This window comes from Mustelus asterias, chromosome 26, assembly GCF_964213995.1.
Source record: "Mustelus asterias chromosome 26, sMusAst1.hap1.1, whole genome shotgun sequence".
NCBI classification, from domain to species: domain Eukaryota; kingdom Metazoa; phylum Chordata; class Chondrichthyes; order Carcharhiniformes; family Triakidae; genus Mustelus; species Mustelus asterias.
The window spans coordinates 30875349-30899651 of NC_135826.1; the positions used below are offsets into that span (position 1 = coordinate 30875349).

Consider the following 24303-nt stretch of genomic DNA (forward strand, 5'->3'; position numbering starts at 1 on the left):
AAAAGAAATCTAAATTGATAGGCTGATAGAACTGAAGTTACTCATAGAAGTTCATTGTAAAAAAACAAAAATTCTACAGGAAAGCTAGTCCCATCAAGGAAAAACTATAAGAGATTAAACTTGAGGATTGGGGTCTTCCTTCTCTCTGTTTTGCAAGTATTGGTCAAAACTGTTGCAGCTCAAGAATATTTGCAGATGTTTTGAGCCTTGCAGAACTTCTCAAACCAGTTTTTTCCATTGTGCCCCTGCATAATTTTCATTTGTTTTGTTTGTTTCTATGTATCTTAGCTGACAGTTTTGGTTAAAGAACCAAGAATGTCTTGTAAATGTGATGGTCAAGTACAACAAGGTCTTCCTGCAGTCTAACCTGAGGTACAAGGGAATTATGACAGCTATAGTTGGTGCTCTTATTGGCTTTCCAACAGCCATGCCAATTCTGGAACTGTGGAGTTGGTCTAATAAAGTTAAGTAATCAGTGGATAAAGGCATCAATCTCTGGCTGATGATACTTGATGCCATCTCAATGAGTTGATTCTTCACCTGCCTCTTGTACAAAGAAAAATCTTCCACTTCACTTAAGCAGGTTCAGTGTGACAAATATTTAATAGGGGTGTCCTGATTAGAACCACGGCAAACTCCACCTAGCCCACCATTGAAGTCTGAGGCTCCCTCGCTCTTGTGTGCCCCTTTGCACAGGTTAGCACTGCCAGGGTGGTGTTGACATAGTGCCAAAGGGACATGCGAGGAGGAATTTCCAGGCCACTGCCTGGCTATGTCCCTCTCCCCCGAGGGCTGTACTTATTTCTGCACTGTAATCACGTTGGCAAGATCTGTGACTTCTGAGCCCCTACGGCATTCCCGCTGATGGCGGGAGTGGGCTGAAGATCACTCTGTAATTGATGATTTGTCTTATGTGATGTTTCAGCAATAGATTACTGGTAATCGCAGATTGAATTTACGGAGCAGCTTTTAAGGGGTGTCCCAGAATAATGAATCTGGATCAGCAAGGATTTGGTTGAAAATAGTAGCTGAATACAACATAGTGGCATCGTATTTTTCACACTCTTCGGTTTGAAGATGCATGGTTTCTAGTTTTTGTCTTTAAAAATTCTACTACATCGAATCCCGAATGCCTTGTGTATTTGATTGGTGTCCGTGGGCTTAATATTGGAGGGATCTGTTTGAAATGAATCTGTATATCCATGCAATTTTGAGCCCAGAGCTTTTGCTACATGTATGTAGTCATGGTAACCCAAATGTATTTGCAGAGGTTTCAGATGCACTTAAGGCAGTTGCCTGGTTTGAGTATCCTCACATCAGTGAGCCAAAAGAGACTTTTATACCACATGGCATTTAATTTCAAATTTCTTGTGGAGCTGGAGAAGCTCCAAATTGAATCTTCCTAGGGTATCCACTTCATAACTTCAGTTAGATTAAACTTCCCAGGGGGCAGTTTTTTAAAAAAAATTTCTAGTTCTATAATTTTTTCCCCCCCCCAAAGTGCAGAATTTAAACCGACTGTAACTCCCTCAGAAATAAAAACGGAAAATGCTGAAAATACTCAACAGGGCTGGCAGCATCTGTGGAGACAGATACAGTACTAATGTTTCAGGTCTGTGACCTCTTCATCAGAATTTCCAGCAGCTGCAGCATTTAGCTTATGTAGTAGTTTACTCAGACATTTAGTATAGTTAGTTGTTCTATTTCAGACTATTTGTCATTCTCACTGAAACTCTTAATGCCACGAGCACCCCTCGTCTCTTAGTTTTATACATTGCCTAAGTTGACCCTGAAAGCATACACTATATTCCCTGCCTCAATACAAGGATTTTGGTAACGGGACATGGAATTCATTCAGGGTTGGATGCACCCTTGGTGCAACTTGCTAGTCAGCTATTAGCTTAACATGTGTCTTAGCAGAACCTAAACATCCTGGGTAATCTTCCAAGTATTGTCGTCCACAAACTCGGCTATATATCACAAGCATTTGAAAAGATCTGCTATCTGGCTTGAGGATTCTGCCGTTTACAGCATCTCCATAAACTGGTTCGAGAACATGATTAAAGACCAGCCCCTTTAGCAGACAAGTTGGAGCCAAATTTCTTTCTTTAAAAAAAATTTGGAAGAAAATATCCCTCTGGCTGTGAGTATCAAATAAATGAGAAAATAAGTTCCATTTAGTTTTAGTCTGCCAATGTTTATTTTGAGTTGTACAAGAACAAAACACCACAATCCTGCTAAAGTTTTCCACATACTGGATATATTGGGCATCTTTGCTGGAGAAAAGCAAAACACTGGAGATCTGAAATAAAAGACAAAAGTGCTAGAAAAACTCAACTGAAACAGGAATTTTCAGTTGCCCAACCTGTGGCATGTTTTCCGTTGGCGGAGGCGGCTCATCATTGGCCATCAGCAGGATCTTCTGGTCTCACCAAAGTCTACAGCATTTTGTGTGGCTTGCCCAACCTACCACATGGGTTCGCCTTCGGGTCCGGAAGGTCCCCACCCAGAGTTGAGGTTTCAAGTCCAATGTGACTCGGCAGAACTTGTATATGTTTCAAACAAGAGTCATACTGGATTCAAAGTGTTAATGTTTCTCTCTCCACAGATGCTGCCAACCCTGCTGAGTTTTTCCAGCATTTTCTGTTTTATATCTTTGCTGAAAACTGGGGTTGTTTTAGAATGGTCTTCTGCTATATGTTAAACTAAATTATGAATGCACTTTAATAGACTTAATAGTCTAGTCTGTTATTTAATGAGAGGTGACATTTTTGTGTTGATTTGTTGCTTTACCTTAATTAAAAGACTGATTAGAGTTGTAGCTGAATGGGCATGAATTAAAATCAAGGAAGAAAAATTGACCAATTTCTAATGACGTTTAAAATATTGTTCTCATGTGCATGAGGGAAATGAAACACTTTTCCTTTCTGACCAGGAAAACAAAACACTCCAGTTGGTGGAAATGTGAATTGAAAACAAGAAATGCTGGAAGTAATTGGCAGGTTTGGAAACACCTGTAGAGAGTGAAGACAAAGTTGATGTTTCAGATTTGTGACCTTTCATCAGAACTGAGAAAAGTTAGAAATGTAATAGGTTTCGAGCAAGCAAAAGGGGAAGTGCGAGAAGGACAACTAAAGGGAAGGTCTGTCATTGGAGTTTAAAAGCGATTAAAAGACAATAGTTTTCATGGTACAAAGCCAATGGAGTGGTAACGGGAAGGAAGATGGAAACCAATGAAGGTGAGCAAGGTGGAAGAGACACCCTTTGGCTTTTGTCATGAAACATTGTCATGTAATCTCTCCTTGCCTCCGCCCAATCACTGACCATCCATTTTGCTGAACTCTTCTCTTCCCTCTCTCTTCACCCCACCCCCAGCCATTTCCAGCATTTTCTGTTTTTATTCCTTTTCTAGTCACTTAGCACTTAACGGGATGAGGTATGGATTATTAGATGCAATTTAAAGTTCTTTTAGTCAGGTTTAACAATGGTGCTAATTTAATCTCAAAGGTCTGTCCCCTAATTGTATTGTCCGTTTTAACATACTAGGTCCTCCTCTGGCCTATCTGACTGAATTTGTGCAATTGTTGGTGAATTAAGGGCAATTTTTTGTCTGTGGGTTTATATCCACTAGGACCTGGATCAGGATTATGAAATTATCCCACATTAGGGAGAAAAAGCATTTATCCCCCTGCCAAAAATAAACTTGGTCTGGATTCAACCCCAATAACACAGGTGAAGTGTGTGTATAATCTGCTGTATCAGATCCCAAAAGATTTTCTTCCTGCACCAATATGAACTGATTCCAATGATCCCCATTAGATTGTAGGATTTTTGCATGGAATGTAAAAAATATCCTAAAAGAACAAAAATGCTTCAGCGAAAAGTGATTGACTTATTTTACTTTGTTTTTTATGAATAATTGACCTTGCATTCCTATGAGCCACAGTGTTTTAAGTTTTTTGTTGTATTTTAGATGGTATTCACAATGGTCCTGATGTTTGGAACTCACCCAGTGGAATGGGTCAGCCAGGATATGGAGCTTTGATGGCAAATTCTTCATCCCATTTGTCCCAATCTGCTGGCTACAGCAATCTTCATCCACAAGAACGCCTGGTAAGTATGCTTTGCCTTCTGAGTAATGATCCTAAATTGGAAATGCTTGCTTATTCATTCAATTTTAAGCAAACATGACAATGTTTCTTTTGGTTGTACAGGATGCTTGCAAAGGGTGGCAGTGGTTAGCATTGTTGCCTCCATGCCAGGGACCAAGGTTCGATTCCACCCTTGAATGTCTGTCTGTGTGGAGTTTGCATACTCCCCCTGTTTGCGTGTTTCCTCCAGGTGTCGGGTTTCCTCCCACAATACAAAGATGTGCAGATTAGGTAGATTGGCCATGGTAAATCGCCCCTTAGTGACCCAAGATGTGTAGGTTAAGTGGATTAGCAATGGTAAATGTGTAGGATTACGGGGAAAGGGCAGGGGCGGGTCTGGGTAAAATGCTCTGTTGGAGAGTCAGTGCAGACTTGATGGGTTGAATAGCCTCCTGCATTGTAGGGATTACATGATTTCAAGTGGTAAAACTGTTGTTGCAAGTTTCTCAGTATTATTGCTTGAACTTTTTTAAAGATATTTTATTCTTGAGTTAACAGATTTGTAGTTGCATTATCAATCAGTTGTTTAACCAGTGCTGAAAATGTGAATACAGATTATGGTATCATTCATTTGTTTATCTTCTGGAATAATAATTTCTGAGTAAGCTCATACAAATTTATTTCAGAATTGTTTGAAGTAATCTGAGCAAACCAAAGCTGCTAAAGGAACTTTTTAAAAATGAAAACTTAACTGTATTTATGGCTTAGCAAGTTACTTGGAATGTTTAATTTTAAATATTGCATGTGTACTCTGGTGCTTTGTGCTTAAATGAATCTCTCCCCCCCCCCCCCCCCAATGTTCATCTTTTCAGGGGATAGGTATTTGTATCCAATATGATTTCCTTGGTCCAATTGTACACCGTTTATTTTCTTTGAAGGTCATTTTGAGGAAAATGTCAAAGTAAGAATATTCTAAACCTACATCCCATGACAGTCATAATGCCTCAAGCTGTACTGGGGCTAAGCCACAAAGGAATATGATGATCCATCAAAGCCAATTTTTGTAACCAATTTTTAGGTGATTCCTCGTTAGATTACAACTCGCTTTATTTGTTTAAAGCGAAAATTAAATTCTTCCGCGATTAACTGTAAATTCATTCTTGACTTTGCATTCAGCTCTGCAGTCTCAAGGATGTGAAAACTATAATTTTTTAGAAGTTGTGGCTATTATTAATGAGGCTTGAAATTGTCCTGTTTGTTTTTGGGTTAACAGGAGCAGGCAAAGTGCTCTGCAGTGAAAAATGTTAGTTATCATAGATTTGAATTTCACATTCTCAGCCCGTACACAGATCCTAGAGGGGAAAAAAATGAATTCTCTGTACCTGTTGGGAAAATATTTTTTACATTTTGACTTCACCTGTTTTGTAGCCCCAGACACTAATTATGGCAAGTTGAAAGACTGAAATGAGCAGCTTAGGCGATATAGACACAGCATGTAGCCACTACTGTATTTCCAAAATTGTTGACTGATCTGGATCAGCATTAGTGATTGAAAAGCCTGTTAACTTTTTTTTCTTTTTCCCCAGTGTCTTTGCTTATGTGTCAGGTCTCCAAACGATATGGGGGGGGGGAATCTAAATCTGTCTGTCAGTAGAGAAATTTAAATTTTCCATCACCTAAAAATATCAAGTACAAAAGGTACATTTTGCACTCAGCGTGATGTATTGGACAATGCAACCCATTTCCTATCTGAGGCATGGAAAGTTACATCAAGCATTCAGAGGTCAGATATAATTTGGCCAGATGAAAAGTAAGAATCTTTGAGCCATATGTAACAATGTACCTCAACCTCCCAGGAACATTCCTGTACTGAATGAACATGTTCCCCATAAGAACCCTCATATCTGAGTGACACTCCTAATTAGTGCTGAATTTGACCACTTTCATGTTATGGGTCATTAATATTAGCACCTCTTTAAAGATAATGAAGTTGTGGAGATTTTCTGAAGACTAGAAATACCTTAGTCGTGGGTTCAGTCAGTGTCAAGTCTTTGTCCATTATTTTTTTTTAAATTGATAAGTAGCCAGAATGATATAGATCTGTTTTTTCTTTCTTGGCATGACAGTCATGTCTCAACCAAGTTCCTCGTGAATAACTAAAAAGTTATTCCATGTAGTCTGTTAAGTTTCATTGGCCCCTTGAGCCAGTTACACGATTTGCTTAAATGATGGCTAATCTGAATCTTAACCACATTTATCCACCTTAGTACCATATTGCTTGCCTTATAATACATGTAATCTATCAATCTCCGTTTTGAGTTTTTCAATTGAGCTAGCATCATCTGCTTTTTGGGAGGGAGAAGAGTTCCAGATTTCCTGTCTTGGGATCAGGGTATTGAATTTGATGATCGGCCATGGCCAGAATGAATGGTGGAGCAGGCGTGAAGGGCTGAATGCTCTCCTCCTGCTTCTAGTTTCTATGCCTTTCGAGTAAAGAAGCGATCCTGAAATTGCCACCTAATTTTCTTTTCATTCGTGGGGCATGGGCATCGCTATCTGGCCAGCATTTATTGTTCATCCCTAATTACCTGAGGGCAGTTGAGAGTCGACCACATTGCTGTGGCTCTGGAGTCACATGTAGGCCAGACCAGACAAGGGTGGCAGATTTCCTTCCCTAAAGGACATTAGTGAACCAGATGGTTTTGACAACAATCAACAATGGTTTCATGGTCATCAGATTCTTAATTCCAGATATTTTTCATTGAATTCCAATTCTACCACCTGCTGTAGTGGGATTTGAACCCGGGTCCCCTGAACATTAGCCGAGTTTCTGGATTAATAGTCCAGTGATAATACCACTGAGCCATCGCCTTCCCATAAACAATTACTTAGCAGAGTAAAGACTCCTCGAGCAATTTATATTGAAACCGTGCTTCCTCGCTCCACATGCATTACAGAAGCACGCAGCTTTTAAGAGCAGACTAGGAATTTTGAGGCTAACGAGCTTACATTGTGTACAGTTACTTTTTTAAAATCATCTGCAGAAGAAGTATCGTGGTCGTGTCCCTACATTTCAAAGTGTAGGAACTGGCAGTGTTTTGGAAAAACAGACACAAATTTTATTATTTTCCTTCAAATTGGATTAGCTATTTTGCTTTGAGTTGTGTTTCAGGCTGTTAATTATATAAAGCGACTTGTGGCCACATTACGGCTCTTGTACAAGTTCATAGCTCAATTTATAACCATGGGCCAGAATAAATGGAGACGTAACAACCCCTAATGACTACATGTACTTGAAACCTGTCAGTCGCTCAAGGGGCATGTTCAGCTTTTGTGATTGTTTATAATCAGGGCCCACATCCATTTAACATTGTCCGCCCAAGTTCCTATAATTATATGCAGTGGGTTACTTATTTTTTTTAAATTCCTGAATTTGGTGTGCAGCTTTCACAAGTTTTGCATTTCACGCAGACTCCTTGCACATCCTAACCAAGTAGGATGTGGAAGCAACTTATTGTCAAAGGTGCAAACGGCCTCCTAAAACTCTACCTTTCCTACTAAAAAAAAATGAAGTATAGTGCTTGTATAGAAGATATTGGTTGTAATTTGCTTTCTTGGTAGTGTCTCTGCAAATACATTTTATAAGTAGTATTCAAAATCTAAGATGGCAGTCAAATGTGCAGTTGAAGCCAAAATATTGAGTATTTGATGTGAGCCATATTTGTTCAGTTGCTAAAGGTCAGATGCGAGGATCCATAAATGAAGCATTGGATTTCATTCTAATTTACAACACTGGTCTGTCATTGTTGAAACATTAGTGGCATAATGTTTGGAAATACTCGTGTGTTTTTGTTGTGTTTTCTTCAACTCCTGAAGTTGTCTTGTTGCATGCATTTGTTTGTCGCCTCTTCAAAGACTTGCATCACTGCCACTTGGTGACGTACTGCTAGTAACCTCACTAGGAGGGCCAGACACACACACTTTCATGCCTCATTCCGTAAGGAAGCAGTTCCTTCTGCTTGACATTTGTCAAAGATGGCCTGATTGAGATTAGAAACCTGCATTAGGAAGTATGGGTGTGAACCTGTTCTTTCTTTCAGCCATCCTTTCAACTTTTTAAACATTACATAGTTCCTATGTCTCTTGAAAGAAATCAAATTTCATTTTTTTTTGTTGAGGGGTAGAGATTGTATGCATGAACATATACTAATTTATTGGGTTGCATCCTTTGCTTATTAGATTTCTAAATGTGGCATATGGGGAAAGTCTTGAACCAATATAGGTTTTGTGATCAACCCTTTTATCCATTGTGTTTGAGATTGAGATAAGAGTAGTAAGTCGGATAAGGAGGGTAGAGTAATTAATTGTACTTGTCTAATAGTGTACCTTTAAGAATTTATTTTAAAAATCATGTTCTCTGCAGTTTACAAGCAGGCCATTTGTTTTCATTGTGGTATCGGCTGTCTGTTAAATGGGGTTTTGTTTTTGTGATCTTTTATGACCCTGCATTGTGCGAGGGAAGATTGATTGACAAGTCAAAGTCAGGTGATTCCTCCCCAGAAAAATCTAAGGATTCATTTTCAGTTTTAGTTCAGAAGGATGTGGATAGGAGACGGAAAAGTCATGTTTCTTTCTCTCTCTCTCTCTCTCCCTGGTATTGGAAATTCTGCTGGTTGGCTGGAAGCAAGGCTTTCTGGCCGCCTTGGAGAGGAAAATCTGCCATTGGTGGTTGGCTTGCCTAGAGTGTGCGTCTGTGTCTCGCTCGCTCTCTCTCACGCATTTCATGCACATCCTAGCCAAATTCAAAGTGCAAAACTTATGATCCAAACAGATAAAACAATTTAAGAGCATCGTGCTATGGTTGATTATGCCCTATGCCTAACACTAACTTTTAATTCAGTGATAAATCCAGGTTTTAAAGTTAACTTATTCTAGGCACTTGAACTATGACCAATGTATCTTCAGCATTTAGAAAATTGGTGAATGAGCTTTGTGCCACTACGTTCTTCTCTTGCAGAACTATCCAATACACAGTGTGCCATCAACAGAAGTTAATGGAAGTCTTCCTTCTATGTCTGGTTTCCACTGTTCCAATAATGCAGGTTCGGCTGCATACGGCGTCTCATCTCACACACCCCCAATCAGCGGGTCAGAAACCATCATGAGTATGTATAGCTTTTTAATGCAAAATTACAGCACTCTTTTGCTCTGTGAAGTACACGTTGTTGTCCATATTTTGAGAGAAAGTAGGGATCCTAAGAACTTAATAGCGGTATGGTGGCACAGTGGTTATCACTGCTGCTTCACAGTGCCAGGGACCTAGATTCAATTCCAACCTTGGGTGACTGTCTTTGTGGAGTTCGCACGTTCTCCCCATGTCTGCATTTCCTCTGGATGCTCCAGTTTCCTCCCACAGTCCAAAGCTGTGCAGCTTGGGTGGATTGGCCATGCTAATTTGCCCGTTAGTGTCCCAAGATGTGAAGGTTGGGTGGGAAGGGCGGTGGATGGATCAGCAGGGTAAATATGTGGGGGTTAGGAGGATAGGGTCTGGGCATGGTACCCTGTCGGAGAGTCGGTGCAGACCCGATGGGTCGAATGACCTTCTGCACCGTAGGGATTCTATGATTCTAACAGTGCTTTTTGGCGTGTGTTTTGTCTATGTATGTATCATTTGAGGAGTTGAAACTTCCATTGTCAAGTTAATGTCGTGATCGTTTTTGTATTACACTGACTGTTGAGGCCTAGATCATTGTATTTCTTTGTCCCCTCAACAATTGGAAAGTCCTCCAAGTTTCAGTATTTCTACTTACTTTCTATGGGTAGTTTTTGGAGAATTGAATTTTTGTGCCAAATGTAATACTAATTCTCTCCTGAGAATTTGGTAATTGAAAAATTCTCAGAATTGCATTAAATTCAGACCAGTGAATAAAGATGCTTTCTTGGACAGTTCACGAGTAGAACAAAAAGCTCTCTCCAAATTCTGCTTCATGTTGTTTTCATTTGGTGTCTCACTTTCAACTAATTATTTCATGTATTTTGTTGAAACAAAAGGTTAAAAATCAACCCAAGTTAATCTGGCCATTAAATCTGGTGTCCAAGCTGGATTTATTTTATTTGACATATAAACTGTACTGTCTACTGTGGTATTTGACATAACTTAACTTGCTAAAATGAGTTGCACACAGTACAACAGTGTATGGAGTTGCTTTTCCTGCATCCCCTTAACAATCTGTCTGATCACCACTTAGTAAATGTGGTCCCCCTGAGTCTGAAACTAATTGGTTCTTCCTTGAGATTTTTTCTGTTGCCTTAACTCTAGTTTTTGATTGCATTTTACACATGCGCAGAATGTGCTTTGTGATATTGAAATGTTCCTTTAAACTTTTAGTTTTTGAATCTGAAGTAGTACAGTATGCTAATATCTATCTCTTAACTATTCCAGTGCTGCACTGCTCCTGCTGGATATCACAGCATGAAATTACCAAAAGGCCCATAGCTGAGAGTTGGGAGGGATTATATTAGTTTGAAGCGCTTTAAAGGATAGGCATTCTTTGGTTTTAATGCTCAACCTAGTTCACTATAAAGTAAAAACATTGAACCCACGTGTAAAGAATCGGTCACAGGTAGGATTAGAACACTCTGAAGATTGATTTAATAGCTGAGTACTTCCAGATTATATGTAATACTGTTTATGGGACAACGCAATGGTCTGGACTCTGCAATGGCCAAAATTGTCCAGGCTTGGACTCATTACCCTATTGAAATTGACAGAAACTCCAGGAATTTGCAAGTGCACACAAAGTTGAAATCCGGATGACACTGTCAGTGATTCTACACCCACCCCTACGAGGAGGGCACTGTTGAGGTGCCTCACAATCACGTACACACGCACACCAGCCCTGACTGCAATTAATGGTTTATCTATGTATTGATAAGGACTTCCATTCTTATCCTGTTGGTCTTGCCAAAAAAAACCCCTTGGGAAAACGTTACGCCTTGTTGGAAGAGGTGTAACTAGGTTTTTAACAGCACACTAATTTCATGATTACTGCCAAAATGCTCAATTGCATCATGAAAAGTCAATTTTATATTCGTGGAATGTCAGATTTCTCCATTATTGTATTTTTTTTTTAATCCACATGTTTAAAATATTTTTAAATGTTTACTTATTTTAGTTCCTACCTTAATCCAATCATTTATTTCATTATCTGAAAATTTAAATTAGAAGTGAGATAATGTGCTTTAGGCTTCACTGTGACTGGATGCTTAAGCTACTTACTGTCTGCTGCTAAAGAATTCAACTGTTGTCAGGGAAAGGGGAAATCCATGTCACAAAGATGGCTAGATCTTTGCGGGAAGCTTTCTTTGAGGTTAGCAGTGATGCTGCTGCATCGCAGCTGACCAAAAAATCTAGGCCATAATCTCAGGAGATCTCATTTGTTGGTTGTTACCTTGTAATGCATGTGGAGGTCTTTAAAGCTGGGTACTTGTTATATTCTGGGTTGCATTACTTTTAGGGGCAATAGTTTTAGTAACATTGCATAACCAGGCATTTTTCTAAGGTGCTGAAAAGCACTGATCACTTTTTTAAAGTTTTGAGCAGTGGAGCACGGATGTGAATTAAAGACTAGTCACAGGATCAGCATAACATTTAAGAATAGTATGTTGATCAGATTTTGCATCACTTGAAAGTAAGCTTCTATGATGTCCTAACTTAGTGCAGGTTGTGGTGCCCTGGTTTTAAAACTAAAACAATATATCTGATCTAACTACTCCATCTGTTTGTAACTGTAGGCACAAATGCATTTGTTTTTCCCTCCTTGTAATAGAAAATGCCATTTTAAAATGTCATTTAAACACAAGATGTTGCCCATCATTTTAAGTTTGCTTAGCAAAATTAACTGCTACATTCTTGTTTGCCACATTTAGATATGCAAATATTATTTATGTATTGGATACCCCAGTGTTTAAGAAATAAAAGAGAAGGCCTTTGTTTAATAAATGCATGTTTCTGTGTAATTGTTTTTTTTAACAATACAGGATTGGTGTGGTTTATCTGAGTTTCAGATGCATGTGTTATCTTAACATAAAATATTTACTGTATTTACCTGCTGGGTTTCCTGTTAATGTATCTATTCTGGTTTTAGCTAACAGAGGAAGCTCAGCTGGCAGCCCACAAACCTGTGATGCACTGGGAAAGGCTCTAGCCTCGGTAAGCTTGCATAATAAGTCATTTTAAAATAAGGATTTAATTTGCAGTCTTTAATTAACATGAACCCAGCTTATTGCCGGATTAGAATTACGTATGCAGCCAAATTTAGAACGTTTGGAATGTTTATCGACAACGTTTCAGGTACCAGTGCTGAGTGTGAATTCCGCTTCTTAAGTGAATAGTCTTTGTATTAGAAAAGAATAACTTCATTTTGGGCCTCATCCTATTTTCCAGATCTATTCACCAGATCACACCAGCAATAACTTCCATTCAAATCCATCAACACCAGTTGGGTCCCCACAGGCAATTGCAGGTATGTATGCTTTGTTTTTCCCATGGTTTGAGATTCACATTCATTTTCAGCAATGTTAAGGTTAGCACCTGTCCAAATTATTGAGTTGCAAATGTGTATATACTGCTGTTCCATTATGTTTGAGCATGATGGTACTATTGCACCATCCAGTGTTCAAAACTAAAATTGCAACAATGATATAAAATGGGATACGTTTCTTCATTCATGGGATGTGGGTGCATTGGCAAGGCCACCATTTAATCTCCCTAATTGTCTTTGAGAAAATGGTGAATGCTGCAAACCATGTGGAAATAGCACTCCCACAGTGCTGTTCGGGAGGGCTTTTGAGGATTTTGACCTAAAGCAGTGATATGTTACCAAATCTGGATGGTGCATGAGACTGTTCTTCTACGTGGTAGAAATTGTAGGTTTAGAAGGTGCTGTCAAAAAAGCCTTGGCTGTTGCTACAGTGCATCTTGTAGATGGAATGCCCTGCAACCATTTGTGTGCTGGTGGTGGAAGGAGTGAATGTTTGAGGTGCTGGTTGGGAATATAACGTAGTGCAGTCGTTGAAAGTTCTCGGGTTTGGGAGTGGATCCAATGAGAATTAATCAAACTGGATTTTTTAAAAGATTGTTTAATTGACATTGAATAAAACACAGCTTCACTGATTTTCATTGTCATTTTATAGGTACAGGTCAGTGGTCTAGATCTGGAGGCCAAGGTGCATTATCGCCGAATTATGAAGGGACAGTACATAACCTGGTAGGATTTTCATACTTCCTTCATACTTCAATTTGCAAATTATAATCTAGGCAGCATCAATTTTAATTCATTTCTGTACATTCATTAAAGACCCACGCAAAAGTAATTATTTGGGGGGGGGGAAGATGGTCTGGTATTTTTGTCAGCATGAGGTTTATGTTCAGTCTAAGTTTTTAATTGAACTCCTGTTGACTGTGCACTGAGCAGTAAAACAAATTTCTACATAAATTTCTTTTGCGATAACTTGGTTTTGTGGCATGTATTATTATTCTGCAATTGTCACCTGCTCCTTTCCATGAGAGAGCCATTGAAGTGGGTGGCCCATTTGAGTGAGTTCTGTTGTTCAGTTAAATCAATGATTTGTGTACACCATTTATTTACCCACCTTTTGCACCACATCCCTTCACACCCTTAATCTATTAGTCTAGAAAATGTTTAGTGTTTTGGGGAATAGAGCTCCAGATTTCCAATACTGTATGTAGAATACATGCTTCTCACTTTCAGACCCAAGTATCCTAGATCTAATTTTAAGATTGTGTGCCCTTGTTCTGGATTCCCCAGTAAAGAAAATCGTATCTGTTCATTTGAATCCTATTACAATTTTATAACCCTTCCCCTTCAAAATGATGATGGTAAAACTGAAGCCATTCACTTGGGTTCCAACCAGCAACCCAGAGGCACTATGATGGGTTTCCTGCGATCTCCCAAGCTACCATCTCATGCTTAGCACAGAGGTGCAATGCCCAGCTTGGCCCTGACCTGAGCTTCCTTCTACGCATGTTTCTATCATCTCCAAAATATGTCCTTCATTCAACCTTGCTGCTTTCTGCTTTTGATGCACTAGCCCAAACTTTGTCACCTCATTGCTTGCCTTCTTAAATGCCCTCTTTGCTGGCCTCTTGCCTTTATCCTCCATAAACTGCAGTCTATCTCCAAGAATACAATATCTTCTACATCCTTTCCTTTCCAAGCTCCATTAGCTTCCTATATTTGGTTGAGTTATCAGAGCCTCCTGCTCAAAACTATCCACTTCCAGGCTCCACCATGCCTCTATAATGTCTATTGTGTGGACCTTGGATGAATGATGTTTTGCACTCAGAATGAAAAATAAGCATTGGTTGTTTCTTCTACATCACACTGTTCCTTGGGCTGTATCCTCCCCCCTGCCCCAAAGAACTGCACCTTAAAGTCGTTCATCTTAACCACCTCCTTTCCTGTTTTCACATGTTTTAAAACCTATTTCTTTTGTGTGCTTTCACCATAGCCCCTGCTCCTTTCTTGACGTTTCGTTTTCTGCTTGATGCCCACCATTTTATCAAGTACTCAGACATGCTGTACCTTTTCATGAGTGAAATGTGAAACAAGTTGTGTTAACCTCTTGTCACTTGAGTATCCTGTGCTTTGCAATGTTGGCTAAATTGGATTGAAGGAAATCTAACGAGCAAATGGAACTCCGCTTCATGAAAGCCTGTTTTTACTCGTGATAGATCTTTGTTAGCTTGGGTGGGGGGATTTAAGTTCTGTTGTATTTATTGTTCCTCCTTTAATTCTTAAATATTTTCACATTTTGCTACTCTGCCTTCAGGAGTTTCTATCTTGCAAAACCAATTCATGTTAATAAAAGTCTTTATATGTTTGTGAAAGATGTCAACTCAGTAATATAAAACCTACTGGTGGGTACTTAGTGTCTATCATGATTTTGTATTTGCTTTGAAGTGAAGGAAGTGGTTCCTCGCATGAGGATCTTGCTTTTAAACAGCCTGATCTAAAAATTGTCAACAAGCCAAACTTGATCTATCTTGCCAGTGAACTTTCTTTGTAGTTGGGAAAGGAACACTATTTAATCCTATTTTCTTTGCTTCTAAAGGCACTGTCATTTGCTGGAATATAGGTCCACAGGTGCTAGCAGCCTTCTGGTGCCTACCTAGGTTTCTATTCTGTATGGCAAGTTTAGATTTTTGTCTTGGCCTGGAGGCTCAGAAGTTGCTCCAGCTGAGACTGGATAGCTCAGCAGGAATCAAACTGGGGACCTTCAAACCTGTTTAGCTTCCACCTCGCCCAGCAGTGCTTTTACTGAAAAGGAGTCGAAATTCTCTGTTTGCCAGTTAAGGTCAGCAACTCTCCTGGCCATTATCCTGTTTCCATATTGCAGGCCCCTTCTTTGGCATTCCCTCTTGTGTTCCTGTCAGATATGGGACTAACAAGCTGACAGCTGCTCTGGGAGCACATTACCTGCATAATTCTGAATACTTAAGTGCACCCAAAATACATACTTTTGCTTAAATGGCATTGTGGTTTCACCCAATTATTGGTATCTTTATCTCCTATGCTGTACATAAGGAAACGTAAAAAGATTATTGTGCTGAAGCTTCAAATATCATCCCAAGTTTCGCGAGCAATATCATAACCCCATTCATAAAATACAATTCTGCAATCTGATGTGAAGTTCTTGTCATCCGTTAAAGGAGCTTTTTAAAAATATTTATTTTTAATTGTTTGCCTTACTCCCTCCTGAGGATAGTTCTGAGTGTTTTGAATTTCTTGAAATTTTCATTTGCACGTACAGTTCCATACGGTGACTGGCACAACCATTTTAACTTTGTACCACATTCTACTGGATAAACTAACTTGGGAGCAGAGGAAGAAAAACTCAACTAACTTCTGCCCTCTTCTCCATGATCCCCACACAAAAACTAGCATGATTTCAAGGTGGAAATCCTAGCCCTGAGCAAAAGCATTGTTTTTCCTGTTTTATTACGATCATTGGAATGATGGAAAGAACTTTTATTCGTATAGTATTTTTCACAACCTCAATCTCCCAAATCACTTTGCAAATCAGTGAGGTACTCTTCAGATATAGCCGGCGCTAAGTAGGAAATGAACTTGTACATCAGTAGTAATGGAATGATTACAAAATTCCTTAAATCTTGCATTTCAATTAAGTGAAATATTTGATCATTTATCGCTGCCAAATTCTTTGCAAATGTTGAAGTAAAATTAAGCTGTGTTCTGCGATTGATGTTTTACTTTTTAAAAAAAAAAACTTTGAGCACTTAATTTCTTTCCAAGCAGCAGAGTAAAATGGAAGATCGACTAGACCGACTGGACGATGCTATCCACGTGCTGCGAAGTCATGCTGTTGGGTCAGCAACTGCCATGCCTGGTAGCCATGGTGACTTGCACGTATTAATAGGACCATCGCACAATGGCCCAGTTGGAGGTATAGGCCCAGGATTTACACCCCCAGTGCTGATGTCAGCCAACAGGCATTCTATGGTGAGAGTTGTTGTAATAATGCTAACAATCACTATCTATTCCAGGTGAGACTTTATAACCAATAGGACTTGAAGGTTAATTCTTCATCCAAGTCATTTAATTTTTAAAAAGTGCAAAAATTAGATTAGTTCCATTTTAAAATTGTTATATAGAACTGATTTTCAGCAAAAATTCACCTGTTAACTTTTCTTTTGATCCTCCCTGACCCCCTATGTACAAGAAAGATCAGCTTCCAAACAGGTGAATCGGGGAGAATATCCCTTAAGACATTTCTCTCCCGAGACCCACTGAGCTGTTCCACTGGCCTATGTTGCAGTGAAAGCCTTGTCCTTGGATTCTATCTGTCTGTAGCAGTGTTCAGAAGGAAATGCTCTTGGGTTGCTGCTTGATTTTCTAAATTTGGCAGTTAAATTGAAAACGTGAAAGATCTTGCAGATCGTTTTTGAAAGCAACTTCTTTGTTTCTTCTGTTTTGAACTTTGTGTTGTCATTCGGTTGAGACATGAATAATTAGAACCACAATCGACTACGAGCAGTGGTTCCCAACCGGTGTGCTGTGAAGATCCCCCCAAGCGTGCTGCGAAATGATTTAGTTATTCAAAATTCATGTAATTAAACTAACCTTCGTCATCAGCTCTCTGGTTGGTATCTCCAAGACCCGAAGAATCTTGGGCCTCCCGCGCACGTGCCGGCTGGGAAAGAGCCGCACATGCGTGGTTTTTTTATGTTGGTCAGGCCCACGTGCAGGACTCGGAGCAGAAGGCAAAGGTCCCACGTGCCCTTACAAAAAGCGCAAACTCAAAAGGATGCAAAAACCCTGGGAGAAGTGAGTGTAAGAAGTCTCACAACACCAGGTTAAAGTCCAACAGGTTTATTTGGCAGCACTAGCTTTCGGAGTCTCTGGCTCCTTCTTCACCTGAACAAACCTGACGAAGGAGCCTGAGACTCCGAAAGCTTGTGCTGCCAAATAAACCTGTTGGACTTTAACCTGGTGTTGTGAGACTTCTTACTGTGCTTGCCCATCTCCACATCAGAAGTGAGAGAGACGGGGTGAGGTTAACAAACAGGCAAAAGGACAGGGAGAAGTTAAAAATGACGTTCTCAGCAAGGGAAGAAGATAAAATAGGTGTTCCTCAAAAAGATTTTACAGTATAGAGATATGCCATAACATATAAAAGATTGAGAACCACTGGCTAGAGTTCCACCACCCATAGTAAATCATTGCTTGTGTTAACCTGTGCCAGAAGTCAAATTCAAATTTGCACAACCAGCAAATAAACAAGAAACATCCTGTAACTTCCTGCAATGCGTGCAGTGTTCCAAACTCTCAAGGAAGACATACTGTAAATATTTGACCCAAGCTAACCAGCTGAGTGTAAATATAGAGTCAGTGGCAACTGTAAAATATTTTATTTTATTGTGTTTATCTGTTTTTTACTTTTACCCCATTCTTAAAAGTTACAAAGCCAATGCACGGAGCAAACTGAGTAAGCCCTTAATCCATCATCTTGTTTGCTCCAAAAGCCAATTCAAATTGAATCTAATTCATGGTCCCCACAATTGAGACGGACAAGATCCAAGCTGACAGAAAAGGCAATGCATCTGAGCTTGGGCTTGATCTGACCCTTGACTAGGCCAAAAGGCAAAGAAGTGCATGCCTATCACGTGATCATGGTTCACCCCTTGTTTTTAGGATGACTCTTGTGATAAAACTAGATTCTTGTCTATTAAGTGGGACCAGTTTGTGTGGTGATCCAGTTAGGAAACTGGCTTACTTCAGATTAAATACACTAATCACTCATCTGGACATACTTCAATTATACAAATTTATTACAGCTACTGCTACAGTTCGTTAGCTGATTGCAACTAGTTGCACAAGATAAATACACCTTGCACTTTTTCTTGACAGTATTTGGTTACAATGAGGGAGATGCTTAGCGCCCTAGCGAGGTTTTGGGTTACATTCCAATTTAATTAACTCCTAAAATTAGAGACAAGCATTTGCATTTGTATAACACCTTTCGTGATCTTAGTACATTACAGTCAGATTCTTTTTTGGGTTTTAGTCTCTGTTGTAAAGAGAATAGCAGCCAAGTTACACAAAGTTCCCATAAACAGCAAATAAACAGATCATCTTTTTTAACTGGCATCGGTTGAGGGGTAAATATTGGCCAGGATACAAGGAGAACTTGCCTGCTCTTTGAATAATGCCATATGATCTTTTACTTCTGCTGAGATGGCAGGCGCAACCTTGGATTAAGGTTTCATCTGAACGACAGCAACACTGGTAATACAGCACTCCCTCAGCACTGCATAATTTTTACATAGTTCTGCAGTCCTTTATTGTTAGATTCCACAAGTCTGTTAACGTTTCTTCTTGTGTGAAGGTTTTTCTTTTAATGTCCTTTGCTCAACATTCATATAATGCAATACTTTATTCTTTAATCTCATTGCTTTTGCAGGTTGGAGCTCATGAAGAAGGCTCAGGAATATCTAGTAACGCTAGTGTTCTGCCTAACCGTGCACTGCCATCACAGTCCACTGCACTGTCGGACTTGAACCGACCACAAGAAACCTATAGTGGTTAGTATGGGCACATCTTGATATAAAAACTTGCATTGCTTCAAAGAAATAAGTACACAATGTAAATATCAAATAAATTGTAAACTGGCAGGAGCCTCACTCTGATGCAAATTGAAGTTACGTTAATGAGTCATCATCTGGTGTTACTGACCTGAGCTGTGCAGTTAGGGGGTGATGGAGAGATCAATTGATTTAATACATGATGGTGGAGTCCCTATGGGCAGCATCCAGCTTCTGCACTAGTTATAGAGCAGCATTGGATATCTGAAGAGGAGAATTCACATTTTAAGCATCATGTCCTGCACTGAATGAAAATGCAGTGCATGAATAGTTGGCTCAATACAGTTAAAAGGATACAGTAACAAAGATTGTTAGCCAAAGATATTGATTGCATTGTGATATCTTCCCAATCAAATTGTTCTGATACTTAGTAGGAAATAATAGCTTGCTTGTAATTTTGTTGAATAAATTATTGAAGACAGCTATATGGGGTGGTCTTTTGATGAGCTTCGGGCGGTTTAACTCCTGCTTGAGAGGCATTTAATAGAAATGAAAGTGCAAGAGTGTTTTCCCTCCACCCCTTCCTTCCCTAAGCTTGCTTTGAAAGATGTACGCGCTGAATGCTTTCTCCTGGGATCCGGGGTAGCCGGGAAGCCATGTAGAAACAGACGGACAGTATAAAAAGCACCAGGATGCATAAATGGAGAAGAGCCTGGTTAAACAAAGACCGACTTCAGAAAGGCATGTTTTTGGAAGAGCGCAAAAGTCTTTTCAGAATTGGTGGCACTTCTCCATTTATACAACCTTGATTAATTAAACAGAATCCTCTTATCCCACCAATTCTGGATCAATGTATTTATGTAGCCACTTTGTGCTCGACTAGCTGCATTCTAGCTAGCACTTGGCCATATATCTAACAGAGGATTCACAAATAATTCTCTTTTAAATTGATAGAATCTCATAAATTAGCTTGACTCTTTCAACAAATCAAATGGATGTGCCAGTAATTTTTATTGAGATTGCACAACTGTACTTGTGCAGCCACTGTACTTAATTCGCATCAAAAATAGAAAATGCTGTGGAAAGAGAACAGAGCTAACATTTCTAGTCTGGGTGACCCTTCGTCAGACTCAAAACATTAGCTCTGTTCTCCCTCCACAGATGCTTGTCAGACCTACTGAGATTTTTCAGCATTTTCTGTTTTTGTTTCCGATTCCAGCATCCACAGTAATTTGCTTTTACTTTAATTTGCATGCTCTGTACAAATTGTAGGATGCTACAGTTCCTTGGTCATAACTGAAGTAAAAAGCTTTCAGGTTATATTGATTATTTTGTTTCCACTGAAATCTCTCATTTGTCAAATGGAAACTTGTAAAATTAATTTCAAAGTTGAAATGCCATTTAATGATGGACAGGAACCATTTTAGTTTTTAAGTCACTAAGTGGTCACACTTCTAAAGTTTGCCCAAATCTGAATCCATACCGAATGCTCTTTATAAATCCATCTATGACATGTACCCTTTTTTTCCTGTTGTTAAATTAGTAGTTAATCCCAAAAGTGTGACTTTCTTTTCATTTGTCACACCCTATCATAGGAATGACCGGTGGTCTGCAGAGATCAAGTGTTAGTCAGTCTAGTGCTGACATTAAACGAGAAGACAAGGAGGAGGATGAAAATCACAATTCCTCAGGTTCGGAAGACAAGTCAGAGGATGAGAGGAAAGATTCCAAAATGTCATCACGGGCATCAAGAACAAGGTACTGATTTATTGCCCTGGAATATTTTTCCAATTTTCTGGCCTGGAGTAATTCTCTTTAAAAGCTATACAATCATATTTAGCTATACCCTGCTTTATAAATTTATAATTGATTCATTTATTCACTATTGCATAGAAATATGGAAGCTACAAATGGAGCTGCTTAGATTCCGTCCTCTCCGTAGTAAATTAAAATTTGTGGAAGATTTAGATAAAGTTGGCACGGCATTGACATCTATGGCTTTCATTTTTATCTATTTTGGCCACATGTATTTTCTGACCAAGGCGATTGATGATTTAGCAGTAACGTTGGCCAAAATTCTCCGGCCGTTCTTGCCCTGCAGCAGCAAGCGAGGATGGAGAATTTGGCACTCAGCCAAATCTATGTACACTGCAGCGGGGCCAGGGAATCCCACTGGCGTGAACGGCTGGAGAATTCCGGCCATTGTTTTGTAACAATTGAAATGTTAACAAAATTTGGCAAAATTGTCACAGGAAAAATAGTGTTACTTATGTCATAGTATAAGATGTCAAACCACTCCCAATAAATAATTTTTTTAAAAATTATTGCAAATTCATAAAAGGTGTTAATTTTGTATTATCAGTGAAATGGTAGGTCCGTTTTATGCATTGTACTCCACAATGACTTGGTGAATATGCATGGAGATCTAAAGATTAGAAAGGTTTCAGCTTTGGTCACCAGCAAGTGCTGGCTTGGCAGATTATCTACCCAGTATTCCTTGATTTGATATCTGAATTATAAACCTTGGCTGATACAAGAGTCACAGATCTTATGACTTTTCATTCTCCATCTTCTATCATTTCTACATTAAGTTCCTTCTGTTAAGCATGAGGAATATTTCTAATTCTCTTTAATTCGGAATTTCTAAATTCAGTCCTTGTGCTTGATACTAAAGAATTATAAAACTCTAGCCGAGTGTGGTGAGTAGAAATAACTCAATTTGCAAAAATCCTACAAGCAAATTGAGCACTTTAAAATTTGCTGATCTCCCAGCAAGGACTGAGCTCTTCCTCTTTGCAGAACTCAGCTAGAGCTTTGTAATTAATAAGTGTTGCGTATGTGGGTTGAATGTCAAAATTTTGTATGGATCCAACCCACTTTCCCATCACCCGATGTGTCTGTTTCTGCCTCCAATATCACCCAGCATGAAATAGTTCATTTAGCTATGAAGTGTTTTGGGACATTCTGCAATTGTCAAAGATGCTATACAAATGCAATTCCACGTGAAACCCCAATATCACCAGTGAGAACAGCTGAGCAAAATGTGGCCTTGTCAAGTGATTTATGCTGTAATTTCCATGGGGGCGGAAGATAGTACACTGCAATCTGTCCATGTCATTGAAAATCAGCTCAAATGAACAGCTCTGTACTTCTGCTTTCAGAACATTAAATATGAGGGAGCAGTCAAGACCATAATATTTCCTAAGTAATTTAAGTAGGAAATATTTTGCTTTTCACTATGAATGAAACTAAATGCTATTTTGCCTTTGACTTCCATGTGGCATTGACATGTTTCCACTTCTCTTGTTTATCCAACTTTGACAAATCAACAATTTAAACTGCCACCTGTAGGGTCTGAGCAAGTATTGCAACAAAGTCCCTTTGAGACTTGGACTGTTTTAAAGCCGTTAATGTTCTTTTCTTGCCCATCGTGAGAATAATCTGGGTGAAGTTAATTTTCATTTGGAAAATATGAGCTAATAAATTAGAGCAGCACTGATTTGTTAAAGGTGAGTCATTTTAACCAACGATTGAATTCTTTGTTGAAATAATGGAGAGTATAGATGAGGATACTGGGGTTGTTATTTTGTGTCTGTTGACTTTCAAAAGAGTATGTGCTAATTTACTTGATGCTTAATCCAGAGAGATCACGTCCAAAAAGGATTTGAGGTCACTGAATCAAGCACACATTGGTGTTGTGATTACTTTATTTACTCATGTCAGTATGGATGTGTTCCATTTGTGCAGTGCCTCTGCAGTTGTCTTGCAGCCCAAGGCATCTTAATCAACAGATATAGCTGGTTTAGAGTTTCATGATTTGCTTTCAAACTGAAAGCAAAGCTGTCAGGTTGTAATGCATTTTTGAAGGGAGGAGCAGGGCCAGTTGATACTGGAAAATATGAAGAACTGACAGCAGTGTGAGAAAGCAATTGTTGACATGATTCCTACGGGAGGGCATGAGGGACAATTTTCCCCATTCGTTTGTACCATACTGACCATCTTGAGCTTCAAACACTTTGATATTTGAAGAACAGATTTGCAATCAATTGGGAGTCTGGAGGAAGTAGAGAATTATATGCTGTAATTGAGATACATTTTAATGAAAAAGACTCCTTTCCAACTCCTGTGCTTCAACATCATTAGATATTACGTTAGTTTCATTGGCACTCAAACCTTGTAGAGCATCGAATGTCACCACAGATACTTTGAGCAGCGGCAAGGTCTGACAGCAGAAGTTGACTCTTCCAAGAGCAAGTCAAACTGGTGCCACACCTGTTGACTGAGCTGCAGGGGCAATTGGGCATAGTTCTCTTCAAGCCTTGGTTTGAAGACTGCTCTTGAGGCACGTGGAAAATAGTCAAGACATTCATATTCCCATTTCTACCAAATTTGCATTTGTGTAGCACCTTTAACACGGTACAACATCCCAAAACACCTTAGGTGCCCATAAGGTCAAGAAAAACACTCTTATTTGATTTTAGTCTAAAGTGGAAATTGTTTGGCCATTAGTTCCAGGATATTCAATGCTGCAGTGGAGTCTATGCCATTTCCTTATCAACCATCTTGCTGGGGTTCCAATAGTATTGGAATGCTTCCCAGTAAAGTGTGAAATAAATTTGAACGTCCAGTGGGATCTCCGCTAAGGGAATCTGAAATATTAAGTAAGCTGCATGCCCAGTAATTGCATTGCCTCGATTCCTTTTGACATGGAGTTCTATGGAGCTGTTGCATTTCACTGTTATGGTGGTAGATATACCTCGTGTGTTTGCATTCTGTCAGGGCAGCCAGAACGATTCAGCCTATCTGGATCTTTGAAAGAGTTGTCCTTTTAGTTCCAGTTTTAGTACATTTGGAAAGCTCCAACACATGGTTATGGGGAATTACAAAATCTTGTATCACGAAAGTTGAAATTTAAGATCAATCAGCAATTGCATATTTTCTCAGATCTCCCGAAAAGAAGAATGTGGAAGTTGGCTTTGGAATAAAATTAACCGTATCCACTTAAATGTCCAATTAAATGTATTGCTTACCCAATGTACCAAACAGTCAAGTGACAAAAGGAACATGTACAGATGAAATGTCTTG

At 39.2% G+C, this 24303-nt stretch overlaps 1 protein-coding gene across 16 annotated transcripts in view; it reads left to right on the forward strand.

The window, feature by feature from the left end:
• Window positions 1–24303, forward strand: part of LOC144479547 (transcription factor E2-alpha-like) — a 126645-nt gene that overhangs the window by 89096 nt on the left and 13246 nt on the right. For 8 of the 16 annotated variants that reach the window (XM_078198385.1, XM_078198374.1, XM_078198376.1 and 5 more), the window contains exons 10-17: window positions 3974–4113; window positions 9109–9256; window positions 12239–12303; window positions 12538–12616; window positions 13287–13360; window positions 16433–16636; window positions 19098–19218; window positions 20814–20976. In XM_078198385.1, the coding sequence (XP_078054511.1) occupies window positions 3974–4113; window positions 9109–9256; window positions 12239–12303; window positions 12538–12616; window positions 13287–13360; window positions 16433–16636; window positions 19098–19218; window positions 20814–20976 (994 nt within the window). Of the gene's footprint in view, window positions 1–3973; window positions 4114–9108; window positions 9257–12238; window positions 12304–12537; window positions 12617–13286; window positions 13361–16429; window positions 16637–19097; window positions 19219–20813; window positions 20977–24303 lie in introns of all 16 variants that reach the window. The other 8 variants (XM_078198373.1, XM_078198375.1, XM_078198377.1 and 5 more) reach the window with 1 other exon arrangement.